Raw genomic sequence first — 17,812 nt, forward strand, 5'->3', positions numbered from 1 at the left:
GAGGAAGACCAGAAGACACCAACTGCCTTGGCCCCAGACTTACCGGCCTGTCTCCTGCCTTCCAAAGAAACCTGCTCCAGCGACGCTTTCCAAGGGACCAGCGACCTCTGAATCCTCTGAGGACTGCCCTGCTTCGAAAAAGACAAGAAACTCCCGAGGACAGCGGCACTGCTCCAAAAGAACTGCAACTTTGTTACAAGGAGCAGATTTAAAGACCCCTGCAACTCCCCGCAAGAAGCGTGAGACTTGCAACACTGCACCCGGCGACCCCGACTCGACTGGTGGAGAACAACCAACTCAGGGAGGACCCTCCGGCGACTCTACGACTGTGAGTAACCAAAGTTGTCCCCCCTGAGCCCCCACAGCGACGCCTGCAGAGGGAATCCCCAGGCTCCCCCTGACCGCGACTGTCTGAACTCCATTTCCCGACGGCTGGAAAAGACCCTGCACCCGCAGCCCCCATCCCCCAAAGAAACGGAACTTCTGTGCAGGAGTGACCCCCAGGAGGCCCTCTCCCTTGCCCAGGTGGTGGCTACCCCGAGGAGCCCCCCCCTTGCCTGCCTGCATCGCTGAAGAGACCCCTTGGTCTCCCATTGACTCCTATTGGAAACCCGACGCGTGTTTGCACACTGCACCCGGCCGCCACCCGCGCTGCTGAGGGTGTACTTTCTGTGCTGACTTGTGTCCCCCCCGGTGCCCTACAAAACCCCCCTGGTCTGCCCTCCGAAGACGCGGGTACTTACCTGCTGGCAGACTGGAACCGGGGCACCCCCTTCTCTCCATTGAAGCCTATGCGTTTTGGGCACCTCTTTGACCTTTGCACCTGACCGGCCCTAAGCTGCTGGTGTGATAACTTTGGGGTTGCTCTGAACCCCCAACGGTGGGCTACCTTGGACCAAAAACTGAAACCTGTAAGTGACTTACTTACCTGTTAAAACTAACAATAACTTACCTCCCCCAGGAACTGTGAAAATTGCACTGTGTCCACTTTTAAAACAGCTTATTGTGTTTTATGTAAAAAGTATACATGCTAAAGTAATGATTCAAAGTTCCTAGAGAACTTACCTGAAATACCTTTCAGATGAGAGAGCGAAGGTCACTCTGTAAACTAAAGAAAATAGCAATGGGCTCCAGACCTTCCAAACTACAGCTCCAGGAGCTGTTGGCAGAGTTTGAAAGAGCCAACCCCTCTGAGGATGGCAACTCAGAGGATGAGTATAGTGACTTGGAGGGTGATTCCCCCCTACCAGTCCTATCTAGGGAGGACAGGGCCTCTCAAGGCCTGACTCCAAAAATAATAGTCAGAGATGCTGGTTCCCTCACAGGAGGGACCAACACCTCTGAAATCACTGAGGATAACTCCAGTGAAGAGGACATCCAGTTAGCCAGGATGGCCAAAAGATTGGCTTTGGAAAAACAGATCCTAGCCATAGAAAGGGAAAGACAAGAGATGGGCCTAGGACCCATCAATGGTGGCAGCAACATAAATAGGGTCAGAGATTCTCCTGACATGTTGAAAATCCCTAAAGGGATTGTAACTAAATATGAAGATGGTGATGACATCACCAAATGGTTCACAGCTTTTGAGAGGGCTTGTGTAACCAGAAAAGTAAGCAAATCTCACTGGGGGGCTCTCCTTTGGGAAATGTTCACTGGAAAGTGTAGGGATAGACTCCTCACACTCTCTGGAAAAGATGTAGAATCCTATGAACTCATGAAGGGTACCCTGATTGAGGGCTTTGGATTCTCCACTGAGGAGTATAGAATTAGATTCAGGGGGGGCTCAAAAATCCTCGAGCCAGACCTGGGTTGATTTTGTAGACTACTCAGTGAAAACACTGGATGGTTGGGTAACTGGAAATGAAGTGCATGACTATGTTGGGCTTTATAATTTGTTTATGAAAGAACACATTTTAAGTAACTGCTTCAATGAAAAGTTGCATCAGTATCTGGTAGACCTAGGTCCAATTTCTCCCCAAGAATTGGGAAAGAAGGCAGACCACTGGGTCAAGACTAGGGTAACCAAAACTTCCACTGGGGGTGACCAAAAGAAAGGGGTTACAAAACCTCCTCAGGAGAAAGTGGGTGACACTAGAAACAAAGAAAAAGAGTCCTCTGTAGGCCCCCAAAAACCAGACCAGGTAGGTGGGCCCCGAGACACAACTCAAAACAAAGGTGGGTACCAGGGTAAGAACTGGGATGCCACTAAGGCATGGTGCCATAACTGTAGACAGACAGGGCACCACACTAAGGACACTTCTTGTCCCAAAAACAAACCCCCTAGCAAAATCCCAGGGGTGACCAGTGTAGCCATTGGGGATGACTCCTCAGATGAGGAGGTCTTCATAGCCTTCAACTGGAAAAAGGGCCCAACAGGTGAGTTGGAGATTCCAGAGGGAAGTAGACACTTCCACCACCTACTGGTGAATGGAATCCCAGCCACTGCCCTGAGAGACACTTGTGCCAGTCACACCATTGTGCATGACAGGCTGGTGTTCTCAAACCAGTACATCCCAGGTGAGACTGCCAGAGTAAGAGTTAGCCCAGACAGGGTCACTGATAGGCCTGTGGCTTTTGTGCCCATAGAAGTGGGTGGGACTTTTAGCTGGAGAAGGGTGGTAGTCAGTACAGACCTCCCCCTTGATTGTCTCCTTGGAAATGACTACCCAGAGGTTAGACAGAGCCCAAGAGAGGAACTGGTCCAGTGCCAGTCCTCGCCCAAGGATTCTGGAAGTGCTGCCACTGCAGTAACTGCAAGTAGGCCCCAGAAGGAAAAGAAAACAGAGTAGGAAAGGTGGACAACCTTTAGCCAAGGTTCCAGCAAGCCAAGGAGATTCTGCTCCAGAAGGGGAGAACTCCAAAAGTGGCACTGGTACAGTCCAACTTGACCCACAAGAAGTCCTGGCTAGTCAGGCAACTGTTAAGCCTGAGTGGGTGGCTCCTCAGCTAACAGAAGAAAGAGTGGAAGAATGGTGTTTACTACAAGATGTGGTAACCCCCCACTCTAATACAGCAGACAGGCACCCGGAACCCAAAGAAGCCTGTAACTTAGCCCCTTCCCTTGTAGGTGAAGAGCTAAAGGTGTGGTTCTGGGCACTGACAGCTGTCAGTGGCCTCTGCTGGGTGTTAGCCTTTATGGCTGCCCTATCCTTGGCATGGTGGTCAGACCCCATGCCAAATAGCAAGTTAGGCCCTGTAAAGAAATGGCTCCCTGTTGCAGTTACCCCCCACTTTTTGCCTGATACTGATGCTGACTTGACTGAGAAGAGTGCTGGGACCCTGCTAACCAGGCCCCAGCACCAGTGTTCCTTCACCTAAAATGTACCATTGTATCCACAATTGGCACACCCTGGCATTCAGATAAGTCCCTTGTAACTGGTACTTCTAAGTACCAAGGGCCCTGATGCCAAGGAAGGTCTCTAAGGGCTGCAGCATGTCTTATGCCACCCTAGAGACCCCTCACTCAGCACAGACACACTGCTTACAAGCCTGTGTGTGCTAGTGAGAACAAAATGAGTAAGTCGACATGGCACTCCCCTCAGGGTGCCATGCCAGCCTCTCACTGCCTATGCAGTATAGGTAAGACACCCCTCTAGCAGGCCTTACAGCCCTAAGGCAGGGTGCACTATACCATAGGTGAGGGTACCAGTGCATGAGCACTGTGCCCCTACAGTGTCTTAACAAAACCTTAGACATTGTAAGTGCAGGGTAGCCATAAGAGTATATGGTCTGGGAGTCTGTTTTACACGAACTCCACAGCACCATAATGGCTACACTGAAAACTGGGAAGTTTGGTATCAAACTTCTCAGCACAATAAATGCACACTGATGCCAGTGTACATTTTATTGCAAAACACACCCCAGAGGGCACCTTAGAGGTGCCCCCTGAAACTTAACCGACTGTCTGTGTAGGCTGACTAGTTCCAGCAGCCTGCCACACCAGAGACATGTTGCTGGCCCCATGGGGAGAGTGCCTTTGTCACTCTGAGGCCAGTAACAAAGCCTGCACTGGGGGGAGATGCTAACACCTCCCCCAGGCAGGAGCTGTGACACCTGGCGGTGAGCCTCAAAGGCTCACCCCTTTGTCACAGCCCAGCAGGGCACTCCAGCTTAGTGGAGTTGCCCGCCCCCTCCGGCCACGGCCCCCACTTTTGGCGGCAAGGCTGGAGGGAACAAAGAAAGCAACAAGGAGGAGTCACTGGCCAGTCAGGACAGCCCCTAAGGTGTCCTGAGCTGAAGTGACTCTAACTTTTAGAAATCCTCCATCTTGCAGATGGAGGATTCCCCCAATAGGGTTAGGATTGTGACCCCCTCCCCTTGGGAGGAGGCACAAAGAGGGTGTACCCACCCTCAGGGCTAGTAGCCATTGGCTACTAACCCCCCAGACCTAAACACGCCCTTAAATTTAGTATTTAAGGGCTACCCTGAACCCTAGAAAATTAGATTCCTGCAACTACAAGAAGAAGGACTGCCTAGCTGAAAACCCCTGCAGCGGAAGACCAGAAGACGACAACTGCCTTGGCTCCAGAAACTCACCGGCCTGTCTCCTGCCTTCCAAAGATCCTGCTCCAGCGACGCCTTCCAAAGGGACCAGCGACCTCGACCTCCTCTGAGGACTGCCCCTGCTTCAAAAAGACAAGAAACTCCCGAGGACAGCGGACCTGCTCCAAGAAAAGCTGCAACTTTGTTTCCAGCAGCTTCAAAGAACCCTGCAAGCTCCCCGCAAGAAGCGTGAGACTTGCAACACTGCACCCGGCGACCCCGACTCGGCTGGTGGAGATCCGACACCTCAGGAGGGACCCCAGGACTACTCTGATACTGTGAGTACCAAAACCTGTCCCCCCTGAACCCCCACAGCGCCGCCTGCAGAGGGAATCCCGAGGCTTCCCCTGACCGCGACTCTTCGAATCCAAAGTCCCGACGCCTGGGAGAGACCCTGCACCCGCAGCCCCCAGGACCTGAAGGACCGGACTTTCACTGGAGAAGTGACCCCCAGGAGTCCCTCTCCCTTGTCCAAGTGGAGGTTTCCCCGAGGAACCCCCCCCTTGCCTGCCTGCAGCGCTGAAGAGATCCCGAGATCTCTCATAGACTAACATTGCGAACCCGACGCCTGTTTCTACACTGCACCCGGCCGCCCCCGCGCCGCTGAGGGTGAAATTTCTGTGTGGGCTTGTGTCCCCCCCGGTGCCCTACAAAACCCCCCTGGTCTGCCCTCCGAAGACGCGGGTACTTACCTGCAAGCAGACCGGAATCGGGGCACCCCCTTCTCTCCATTCTAGCCTATGCGTTTTGGGGCACCACTTTGAACTCTGCACCTGACCGGCCCTGAGCTGCTGGTGTGGTGACTTTGGGGTTGCTCTGAACCCCCAACGGTGGGCTACCTTGGACCAAGAACTAAGCCCTGTAAGTGTCTTACTTACCTGGTTAACCTAACAAATACTTACCTCCCCTAGGAACTGTGAAAATTGCACTAAGTGTCCACTTTTAAAACAGCTATTTGTCAATAACTTGAAAAGTATACATGCAATTTTTATGATTTAAAGTTCCTAAAGTACTTACCTGCAATACCTTTCAAATGAGATATTACATGTAGAATTTGAACCTGTGGTTCTTAAAATAAACTAAGAAAATATATTTTTCTATATAAAAACCTATTGGCTGGATTTGTCTCTGAGTGTGTGTACCTCATTTATTGTCTATGTGTATGTACAACAAATGCTTAACACTACTCCTTGGATAAGCCTACTGCTCGACCACACTACCACAAAATAGAGCATTAGTATTATCTATTTTTACCACTATTTTACCTCTAAGGGGAACCCTTGGACTCTGTGCATGCTATTCCTTACTTTGAAATAGCACATACAGAGCCAACTTCCTACAGGCCCCCTGACCCTGTTGGTCATGGTGGGGTTACTCCAGCTCTGGGTAACCTCTTTGGGTAAGCTAGGTGTGACCCTGGCTAAGATAAGATTAGCAGAGGTGGATACCTCTAACCCCAAAATAGAGAGAATGGGTGAAGACATTAAAAGCACAGACAAGAGGCAGTTCAGATTAGGTCCTATCACTGTGGAAGTGGGTCAGTTCCCCAGAGGGAATGACCTGGACAGGAGGATGTAAGGCAGAGTAGGCCCTGCAACAAACCAGCCTATTTCCTCTACTCTTCCTCGCCTGACAGACTAGGAAGACTCTCCCAGCTTTGGCTGAGTCTCCTGGCCTGTGGGCTGGGGGGGGCTTGTGTAAAGAAATGGCTCCCTGTTGCAGTTACCCCCCATTTTTTGCCTGATACTGATGCTGACTTGGCTGAGAAGTGTGCTGGGACCCTGCTAACCAGGCCCCAGCACCAGTGTTCTTTCACCTAAAATGTACCATTGTCTCCACAATTGGCACAACCCTGGCATCCAGGTAAGTCCCTTGTAACTGGTACCCCTGGTCCCAAGGGCCCTGATGCCAGGGAATGTCTCGAAGGGCTGCAGCATGTTTTATGCCACCCTAGGGACCCCTCACTCAGCACAGACGCACTGCTTGCCAGCTTGTGTGTGCTGGTGGGGAGAAAATGACTAAGTCGACATGGCACTCCCCTCAGGGTGCCATGCCAACCTCACACTGCCTGTGGCATAGGTAAGTCACCCCTCTAGCAGGCCTTACAGCCCTAAGGCAGGGTGCACTATACCACAGGTGAGGGCATAGGTGCATGAGCACTATGCCCCTACAGTGTCTAAGCAAAACCTTAGACATTGTAAGTGCAGGGTAGCCATAAGAGAATATGGTCTGGGAGTCTGTCAAAAACGAACTCCACAGCTCCATAATGGCTACACTGAATACTGGGAAGTTTAGTATCAAACTTCTCAGAATAATAAACCCACACTGATGCCAGTGTTGGATTTATTAAAAAATGCACACAGAGGGCATCTTAGAGATACCCCCTGTATTTTACCCAATTGTTCAGTGCAGGACTGACTGGTCTGTGCCAGCCTGCTGCTGAGAGACGAGTTTCTGACCTCATGCGGTGAGAGCCTTTGTGCTCTCTGAGGACAGAAACAAAGCCTGCTCTGGGTGGAGGTGCTTCACACCTCCCCCCTGCAGGAACTGTAACACCTAGCAGTGAGCTTCAAAGGCTCAAGCTTCGTGTTACAATGCCCCAGGGCACTCCAGCTAGTGGAGATGCCCGCCTCCTGGACCCAGCCCCCACTTTTGGCGGCAAGTCCAGGAGAGATAATGAGAAAAACAAGGAGGAGTCACTGGCCAGTCAGGACAGCCCCTAAGGTGTCCTGAGCTGAGGTGACTCTGACTTTTAGAAATCCTCCATCTTGTAGAAGGAGGATTCCCCCAATAGGGATAGGAATGTGACCCCCTCCCCTTGGGAGGAGGCACAAAGAGGGTGTACCCACCCTCAGGGCTAGTAGCCATTGGCTACTAACCCCCCAGACCTAAACACGCCCTTAAATTTAGTATTTAAGGGCTCCCCTGAACCTAAGAATTTAGATTCCTGCAACTAACAAGAAGAAGGACTGCTGAGCTGAAAAACCCCTGCAGAGGAAGACCAGAAGACACCAACTGCCTTGGCCCCAGACTTACCGGCCTGTCTCCTGCCTTCCAAAGAAACCTGCTCCAGCGACGCTTTCCAAGGGACCAGCGACCTCTGAATCCTCTGAGGACTGCCCTGCTTCGAAAAAGACAAGAAACTCCAGAGGACAGCGGCACTGCTCCAAAAGAACTGCAACTTTGTTACAAGGAGCAGATTTAAAGACCCCTGCAACTCCCCGCAAGAAGCGTGAGACTTGCAACACTGCACCCGGCGACCCCGACTCGACTGGTGGAGAACAACCAACTCAGGGAGGACCCTCCGGCGACTCTACGACTGTGAGTAACCAAAGTTGTCCCCCCTGAGTCCCCACAGCGACGCCTGCAGAGGGAATCCCCAGGCTCCCCCTGACCGCGACTGTCTGAACTCCATTTCCCGACGGCTGGAAAAGACCCTGCACCCGCAGCCCCCATCCCCCAAAGAAACGGAACTTCTGTGCAGGAGTGACCCCCAGGAGGCCCTCTCCCTTGCCCAGGTGGCGGCTACCCCGAGGAGCCCCCCCCCTTGCCTGCCTGCATCGCTGAAGAGATCCCTTGGTCTCCCATTGACTCCTATTGGAAACCCGACGCGTGTTTGCACCCGGCCGCCACCCGTGCTGCTGAGGGTGTGCTTTCTGTGCTGACTTGTGTCCCCCCCGGTGCCCTACAAAACCCCCCTGGTCTGCCCTCCGAAGACGCGGGTACTTACCTGCTGGCAGACTGGAACCGGGGCACCCCCTTCTCTCCATTGAAGCCTATGCGTTTTGGGCACCTCTTTGACCTTTGCACCTGACCGGCCCTAAGCTGCTGGTGTGATAACTTTGGGGTTGCTCTGAACCCCCAACGGTGGGCTACCTTGGACCAAAAACTGAAACCTGTAAGTGACTTACTTACCTGTTAAAACTAACAATAACTTACCTCCCCCAGGAACTGTGAAAATTGCACTGTGTCCACTTTTAAAACAGCTTATTGTGTTTTATGTAAAAAGTATACATGCTAAAGTAATGATTCAAAGTTCCTAGAGAACTTACCTGAAATACCTTTCAAATGAGATATTACATGTCAAATTTGAACCTGTGGTTCTTAAAATAAACTAAGAAAATATATTTTTCTATAACAAAACCTATTGGCTGGATTTGTCTCTGAGTGTGTGTACCTCATTTATTGTCTATGTGTATGTACAACAAATGCTTAACACTACTCCTTGGATAAGCCTACTGCTCGACCACACTACCACAAAATAGAGCATTAGTATTATCTCTTTTTACCACTATTTTACCTCTAAGGGGAACCCTTGGACTCTGTACATGCTATTCCTTACTTTGAAATAGCACATACAGAGCCAACTTCCTACACTATCAATGGGCGAAATGAGATCCATGAAAGCCAGATACACCAAGCGTCCCGCTCATGTATATTTAGTTATTAGTAGATGTAAATTAAAATTCTGCTCCAGTGTACCTCTGCCTGAACCCATACTGGATGTCAGATCAAATATTATGCTAATTAGCCCATGTAGTAAGTCTCTCCAGGATCACTGTCCTAAGAGTTTAGCCTCCACATGAACTCTGAAATTGGCCTATAACAGGCAGGGTTCACTCTAATCCCCTTCTTAAACACTGGCACTATCAGTGAATGGGCCAGCCCGCTGGCAGAGAGCCGCTCATAGCAGCATTTTTGTGTAAGGCTAGGAGCCCTCAGATTGACTTCAGGATTTAAACAGGTCCCCAGGATCCCCGTTGGGGCCCAGATAAACAGGTTCCCAGGGTCCCCGTTGGGGCCCAGCACCTTGCCTGCTGGAAAAGAAAGGATAGCATTCTTATAAAGATGAAAAATAATTAAACCAGGCCTGAGGTAGAACTGTGAGGGCCTGATCCGAACCCTACTCCGAACTAAAAAAAAAAAAAAAAAAAAAAGTGGTTCACCCCTCTCCAGAAGACAGCACTATCCCGCTGGGCAGTGGCCACCAACAAATTCTCCCACATCTTCCTGTCCTTTAGGAACCTCCGGTATAACATCCTGAATGTTTTTACCTCATTTCTATTCTAGGTTTCTCGTTAAGGGCTACTACAAACTCTTTTCGTGCCCTTGATCAATTCCTATCGAGCCATCTATAAAGAGAAGGAGGTGGAACAGACCCTGATTTTGTAAGAGCAGATTTAATGTACCTGGACAACCAATCGTAGGCTGCCAAGATGCCGTGGTCCAAGGCATCCTCATCCAGACTGGTCTGGTTAGCCAACTGACAAATAGACAGCAATTCAGAGTTGAAGACCTCTGATATAATCTTTGCCCTCTTTAGTCTACGCCCCTGGTCTTAAAAAATGGCGCGCTCTGAGTAATGTAAACAAGATTCTACTGGCTTCACACCTCACCGAAAGATTGCTGAGATGGGGTTATGATCACTGAGGATGTTCCAATCCAGCGGACACAGATATAACCAATGATGGACCGAGCCCTGCACCTTTAAAGGTCGGTGCACCCTCTTTGGCATTAGCATATTTTCTGTTCATTAGGTTGACTAGATTAAAGTTTAGGACTAAATTGTGTAGCATGTCGCCCTGCATGGTATGCCTAAAATGTACTTGGTCACTAAAAGCGCACTCCTCATCAGACGAGTCATACAAATAATACATCCAAGCAGGGGAGCAAGTTGAAATCCTGCATCACTATCGGAGCTAGATTTGGAGCGTGGCAGGCAAAGAAGTAATCGTGTAAAAGCGTACTGCAATACCTAAACACTTCATTTTACTCCTGTCCAAAAGTAGCATTATAGATGTTAATAAACAAAATCCTAAACTTATTCTCAAAGGAAACTGAGTAAAAAGACGAATTGTTTGCAATCATCTCCATGTTACACTTAATGTTCAGCATCACTAGAATTGCAAAACTAACTCCTGCTCTCCCCCTAGTAGAGGGGATAGCCTTAGAGCTGATGCCTATCCAAATGTATGATCTCGTCAGTCTTGCACATCTCCTGAAGACTAACAATATCAAAACAGCTAAGCATTGTGACCCTTCCATCGTCACAGATTTTCCTATTAACCCCTGTGATATTCTATTTTATAATTTTCAAATTTGTAGCATGACTAGTAGCTCCAGTGTAATCTGAGATGCCTATCTCATGTCCCAGTCAATCTTGATCATCGAGTCTACTCAGGTTTTCAAAGCGATTGCTCAGTGCTAAGTTTAATGACTGCCCTTGGAAGTTCAACCAGCTGCTGTATTTGCCTGCGCCCCCACCTCGGTTCAAAGGTTTGTAAAAAAGTTAATTTAAAAGAACAAAAAAACAAAAACATAATGCAATGTGATTCTGCTGGGCATGGCAGAGTTGGACATAAGATCGTTCAATATAAAGCCCAGCTTCCTGGCATTACGAAAATTCACCACAATACAGTTGCTTTCACACTTTTTTGGGCAGTTCCCAATCCAACCCATTCCGCATCAATATGATCTCATCAAAGAGGCACTGTTTGAGGTTAGGATTGGCCCTCCCTGACAGCCAGTGCACGATCTATTTTTTTTTATTGCTGGTGACTTTCCAATTCATTCTGTTTGACAGGGGAACCTTAGCCAGGGCTCAGACTTGTGGGGAGGAAGCTAAATGGTCACTTCACACGGGGCCAGACCCAAAGAGGACTTTCCTGCAATGCCAGTAATCTGACCATTATTGCCTTCTGTTGGATATGTGCTTAGATGGGTGGTTAGGGCCCCACCCTCATCCACCCCTGCAGATTCCTCTTAAGTTAATGGCAGGGTCTCATGAGTTGTGGTGCTTATGGAATTTCTTTTTTCATTCCCAGGGTTCCTCTCACCCCTATCACGCAGTGCTGTAGAGAGAGGAGAGGAATTGAAATGGGCTCCCCCCTGAGACAAATTGTTAGTAACAGCAGGGTGAAGTGGAGCAGACAAAGTCATTTTACTAAGAATATTTGCAGCACAATCACAAGTGAACCCCACTGTTACACCCATTTTACTTGCAACTTCCTCCAACCTCTCATTTGTGCATTGAGGGCTTCAAATGCAAATTACATTTTAGAATTCAGTTTAGAGAAAAATCCCAATACTTGCATCCCTCGTGCCACAGGTTACCCCCCCAGCCCCCCCCCTTTTTGCCCTTGATTTATTACCTGAACGAATTTTGTGCGGTGACACCCCTTATTTTACATCTGGTCCTGGTGCCACCCCCGCTTCACCATCCAATTCAAAGGTTCAGGCTGGTCTTCTGATATTATGGATTTATCCTTATCCTGCATTGCCTAGGTGTCTGAACCGAGCATGATGCTACATATGTCCTTTCAATTTATTTCTGAATTGTACCTGCAGGTATTGACCAGTAGCCTCTTAGACAAGTCATGCCGGGTTTGCAACAACTGCACCTCTACATGGGAGATCTCTTCAGTAAGCACACCCACTGCATTATTCAGAAATTATAAAATTGTCTTGCTGGTTCTGGGCCGTTTGTCAGTCAAGTTTCACAGCTCCATTTTTCTCTTTCCTAAGGCACTCGTGCAAGGACTGAGCAAAATGGAGGCTGCAAGCTTCAACAGCCTCGCAGAGCACAGAAAGGGGCAAATGCCCCTCCAGGTCACTGAGTCAAGGACAATTGACTCAAAGGCCAATTGACCCATATAAATTGGCTATCTTCTGTTTTAAACATGAAACTAATAAAGAACTAGTTGGATCATAACAACTCTAAAAGTAAATTAACTTAATACTCCATCGATGCACCACCAATTGGCTTGAGCAAACTTTGGCACTTGGGGATTGCACCTTGGGAGCGGCACTACCTAAAGACTCTTTGGGACAAGGGGGTGGTGCAGTTGAAGGTATAGCTCGCTGCTCCAATTTGGGTTGGATTATAGCATGATTGTTACTTAGCCAGCATCCTTGAGCTACCAGACTCAATACCACCCCAAAAAAAAAGCATATGGCAATTTAAGGCAAAGTAGATGTTTTAATGTTTCTCCTAAATAACTTGTGGCTAGTTGTTTTTCGAATATGTAATAAAAAAGATTTCCATAGTTTGGTTGACAAATAGGAAAATGAGCTACCTCCTTGTGTGTATGACTTGATCTTAGGAACCACCATTTGAGGTAGAGTGAAGGGGTGAGAGAGCAAATCATATGTGATATTTTTTTTTCTGTCATATAGGCAGGATCTATATTATGCATAGCTTTGTGGATGAAACAGAATCCTTTAAAATGGTGCATATATATACTGGACCCCAGTGCAAAGCATCCTTATGACCTTTGATGGAGACCTCTATGGGAATATTTGACATAAGCTAGGCTGTCATGTGCTGCATCACCTTTAGACGTTGGAGAAGGTAATGTGGTGCTGCAGGATAAAAATAATTCCCCTAGTCAGTCTTCAAGGTGATGATAGCTTATAATCACTGTTTTACATGTGTAAAGTTGGGAGGAGTGAAAAAATATTGGACAGCATTCAAAGTAAATTAAAACGGGCAGGGGCCACACAATTGATTTCGATAGAGAAAGACTGTGGAGTCCACACCAGAGATCGTGTCCACACCAGAGATTGTTTGCCAATTAGAAGTATCTCGGTTTTATGTCCACTAAGTTTAAGACCAGAAAAGGTACTTATTGCCACGTGTACTGTTGCCTGTCCTTCTGTATGCTATTTATAATTTTGTGGCTTGGTTTAGCAAATTCATGATATTAAAGTAGTTGTTGGTTTATAGTAGTCTGCTTATTTCTCTCCAGTTACTTAACTATTCTGAAATTAGAAGGTGTGAATTGGTCGCTATCTTCGACTTTTATTTGAACTGTGTTCTTCTTTTTCTATAAATGTATTTGTAAAATAGAATTAAGCATCTGTGTTTTTGTTTGAAAAGTATAAAATTATGAAAAGTTTCTAAAGTAATTTTTCAATAACTGGCAAGCCTTGTACTAGAGCCTACCAAATATTCAATAATTGCATTTCTAGAAGAGTAGCCTTTTGTCTCAATAACAGTCATCTTACTGAGTTCCATTTCCTGTTTCTATGCAGAAAGACCGGACTTTGCAGATGCCATCATTCTGCGGAAAGGAGCTACTGTTGAACACGTGGTAAGGCTCTGTTGCTCTGTTTTATTCAGGTTAAGAAGACATTCCATATCTTACTTTATAACCTTGTCACAATATTCAAACCTGGCTTCACTTGTGGTGACATGGCCTTATTTTGTCTGCTAATTTTACACATCATTCCACTTCATCCGTAGTCCTATCACTGCGACTAGTTTATCCACTTATCGTTGTCGATGGTATGTGTCCTTATGTTCGTCTGTGACCATGTGATAATTTGCATAATTATTGACTTGGCTAATTTTTCACACACTTTATAGTCTGTTCGGTTCTAGATATTTAGCAAAAACTCTGCATGGAAAATCACAGTTCCTTGTCCAGCGGTTAACTGTTGCAAACCAACCTTAAACAAGTTGCAAATTTGTCTCCAGGTTTCTAAGTCATTGAGATGTACAGCGTTTTCGGGATAGTATTCTTATCAGTGAAGTGCCAAGCAGGGGACTTTATTTTGAATAATATTGTTTCCACAAAGCACAAACACGACTGTGTGGTGCAAAAGCTTGAAATAAAACGCACCAAGTAAAGCAAAATGTGCGCAGTATATCTTTCAGTGTATAAATATTTACACACACACATACCTGGTTTTATGTGTATGTGGGTGTGTGTGTGTACGTGTGTGTGTATGTATGTATGTGGGTATCTACAGCTGCAAATACACATGCTATGCCTATCCCTTCCGACATCTAGTGTTGGGCTCGGAGTGTTACAAGTTGTTTTTCTTCGAAGACGTCTTTTCAGAGTCACAGGGTCGAGTGACTCCTCCTCTCGGTTCCATTGCACATGCTCTAAACAAGCATCAACACAACCTAAACAGTGACTTCCTTCCCTTCCTTCCATTCCACACATCTCCTATGGAGGGAAGACTACAGCAGTTCCACTCTCATTGGCAAAATATATAACCACAGGCAACTGGGTATTATCAATTATCCGCAATGGCATTGCCTAGAATTGATATCCACCCCTTCGAAACATTCCGCCAAGATATCACAATCTGTCCCCGAACATACAGTTCTGTTACAACAAGAAGAACAATCTCTGCTGTTAAAACAAGCAATAGAATTAGTTCCACAGTCCCAACAAGGAACAGGAGTATACTCACTATACTTCCTAATTCCCAAAAAAGATGGCACCCTCAGGACCATATTAGACCTCAGGCCCCTCAATCTATACATCTTGTCAGAGCATTTTCACATGGTAACTCTACAAGATGTTATTCCACTACTACAAAAACAACACTTTATGACTGCTCTAGACCTCAAAGATGCGAATTTCCATATACCCATCCACCCAGCACACAGAAAATACCTCTGGTTTGCCATAACAGGAAAACGCTACCAGTCCAAAATGTTGCCATTTGGCATAACAGCTCCAAGGGTGTTCACAAAGTTTCTAGCTGTAGTAGCCGCATCCTTGAGAAGACAACACATTCATGTCATTCCGTATCTAGTTGATTGGCTAATAAAATCAAGCAATCTTTCACAATGCCAAAAACATACTCGTTTTGTGATTAAAAACTCTGCACACACTAGGGTTTTCTATAAACTACCAAAAGTCACACCTTCAACCAGCACAAGTACAACCGTACCTAGGTGCTATCCTAAATACTCAACTAGTTCTAGTGTATCCAAAAGGATACAAGCTTTCCAAAATTGAATATCACTCAGACAGCCAAATCAACAATACACTGTAAGATTTATCATGAAGATTCTAGGAATGATGGCATCTTGCATAGCAATAGTCCCACATGCAAGATTAAACATGAGGCCCTTACAACAGTGCCTTGCACAATAATGGTCACAAGCACACGGTCAACTTCAAGATCTAGTGTTGATGGACCGCCAAACACATATGTCCCTTCAATGGTGGAATCGCAGCAATTTAATGAAGGGGCAGTCGTTTCAAGACCCTGTGCCTCAGACCATAATTACAACAGATGCATCAGTGATTGGTTCGGGAGCTCACCTAAACAATCAGACCATTCAAGGGCAATGGGATGTCAAACAGAAACAGCTACACAAAAACCACTTAGAATTATTAAATGTTTTCCTTGCCCTAAAAGCATTTCAACCTCTTATCGAACAGAAGAATGTTCTCATAAAAACAGACAACACGACAACCATGTATTATCTCCACAAACAGGGAGGGACGCATTCATGTCAGCTGTCCCTTCTAGCCCAAACAATTTGGAAATGGGCAATTCACAATCAAATTCATCTACTAGCACAATACATTCCAGGAATAGACAATGAGTTGGCAGATCTCCTCAGCAGAAATCACCAACAGACACATGAATGGGAGATTCACTCTCAAATACTTCAAAAGTACTTTTCAAAGGTGGGGAACACCAGACATAGATCTATTTGCAACAAGCGAAAACACAAAATGCCAAAACTTCTCATCCAGACACCCACATCCCCTATCCAGGGGCAATGCTCTATGGTCAATCGGTCAGGGATATTTGCTTACGCTTTTCCCCCTCTCCAACTCCTTTCATTTCTAGTCAACAAGTTATGTCAAACGTCACTCAACATGATACTCATAGCACCACCATGGGCATGCCAGCCATGGTACACAACACTATTAGACCTATCTGTAGTACCTCTTTCCAAACTCCCAAACAGACCAGATTTGTTAACACATAACAAAGGTCAAATTGGGCATCCAAACCCCAATGCTCTCAATCTAGCTATTTGGCTCCTGAAGCCATAGAATTTGATTATTTAAATCTTCCATCTGAGTGTATGAAAGTAATTAAACAAGCAAAAAAACCTACTACTAGACAGTGCTACGCAAACAAGTGGAAATTATGTGTCTACTATTGTCAGTCTAAGACCGTAGATCCACTCACAGCATCTGAACAAGATATTGTATGCTATTTACTTCATTTACAGAAATAAAATTTGTCTTTTTCATTCATAAAAATACACCATACTGCAATATCTACATACTTACAAACTACTTCTTTATTCAGAGTTCCTGTTATCAAAGCCTTCATGGAAAGATTAAAACGCATCATTCCACCCAGAACACCACCTGTTCCATCATGGAATTTAAATATTGTGCTTAACCAGCCCACAGGACCACCTTTTGAACCCATGCACTCTTGCCAAATTCAATTTTTAACATGGAAGGTTGCCTTCCTTGTGGCCATTACATCTTTAAGAAGAGTTAGTGAAATACAAGCATTCACTCTTGAAGAACCTTTTTAACCAAGTGCACAAACATAAGGTTGTACTAAGAACAAATCCAAAAGTTCTACCAAAAGTAGTATCTCCTTTTCACATCAATCAAACATTGGAATTGCCAGTCTTCTTTTCACAGCCAGATTATGTGGCAGAAAGAGCTCTTCATACCCTGAATCTCAACAGAGCTCTTATGTGCCACATAGACAGAACTAAAGATTTTAGGAAAACAAAACAACTTTTTGTTGCTTTCCAACAACCATATACAGGCAATCCTATATCAATACAAGGTATAGCAAGATGGATTGTTAGATGTATACAAACACGTTATATCAAAGCAAAAAGACAACTTTTGATCACTCCTAAAGCACCTTCTACAACAAAGAAGGGTGCAACAATGGCTTTTCTTTTAGGAAACATACCAATGGTTGACATATGTAAAGCAGCTACATAGTCAACCCCTCATACATTTACAAAACACTACTGTGTTGATGTATTCTCACAGCAACAAGCCACTGTAGGCCAAACTGTCTTAAAGACTTTATTCCAAACAACTTCAACTCCTACAGGGTAGCCACCACTTTTTGGGAGGACTAACTGCTTTGTAGTCTACGCATAGCATGTGTATCTGCAGCTACACATGCCATTGAACGGAAAATTTCACTAACCCAGTGTACATCTGTTCGTGGCATATAGTGCTGCAGATTCACATGCACCCTCTCTCCTCCCTGGAAGCCTGTAGTAGTTTAAGTTACTAACATTTGTACATATGTAAATATATTTACATTTGTATGGACATCTCTTTGTATCTCTATACTTTATCACTCCTTTCTTCACCCTCTGCGGGAAAACATCTAACAATGGAGTCGATGCCCATGCGCAATGGAATCGAGAGGAGTAGTCACTCGATCCCGTGACTCCGAAAAGACTTCTTCGAAGAAAAACAACTTATGACATTCCGAGCCCAACACTAGATGTCGG

General features: G+C 46.2%; 1 protein-coding gene across 1 annotated transcript in view; it reads left to right on the forward strand.

Moving 5' to 3' along the window:
* DRG2 (developmentally regulated GTP binding protein 2) overlaps positions 1-17,812 on the forward strand; it is a 111,490-nt gene that overhangs the window by 81,703 nt on the left and 11,975 nt on the right. Inside the window, exon 11 of the mRNA XM_069210093.1 lies at positions 13,576-13,634. Coding sequence (XP_069066194.1) covers positions 13,576-13,634 — 59 coding nt within the window. The remainder of the gene's footprint in view (positions 1-13,575; positions 13,635-17,812) is intronic.

The sequence above is a fragment of the Pleurodeles waltl genome, chromosome 10, assembly GCF_031143425.1.
Source record: "Pleurodeles waltl isolate 20211129_DDA chromosome 10, aPleWal1.hap1.20221129, whole genome shotgun sequence".
NCBI lineage: Eukaryota > Metazoa > Chordata > Amphibia > Caudata > Salamandridae > Pleurodeles > Pleurodeles waltl.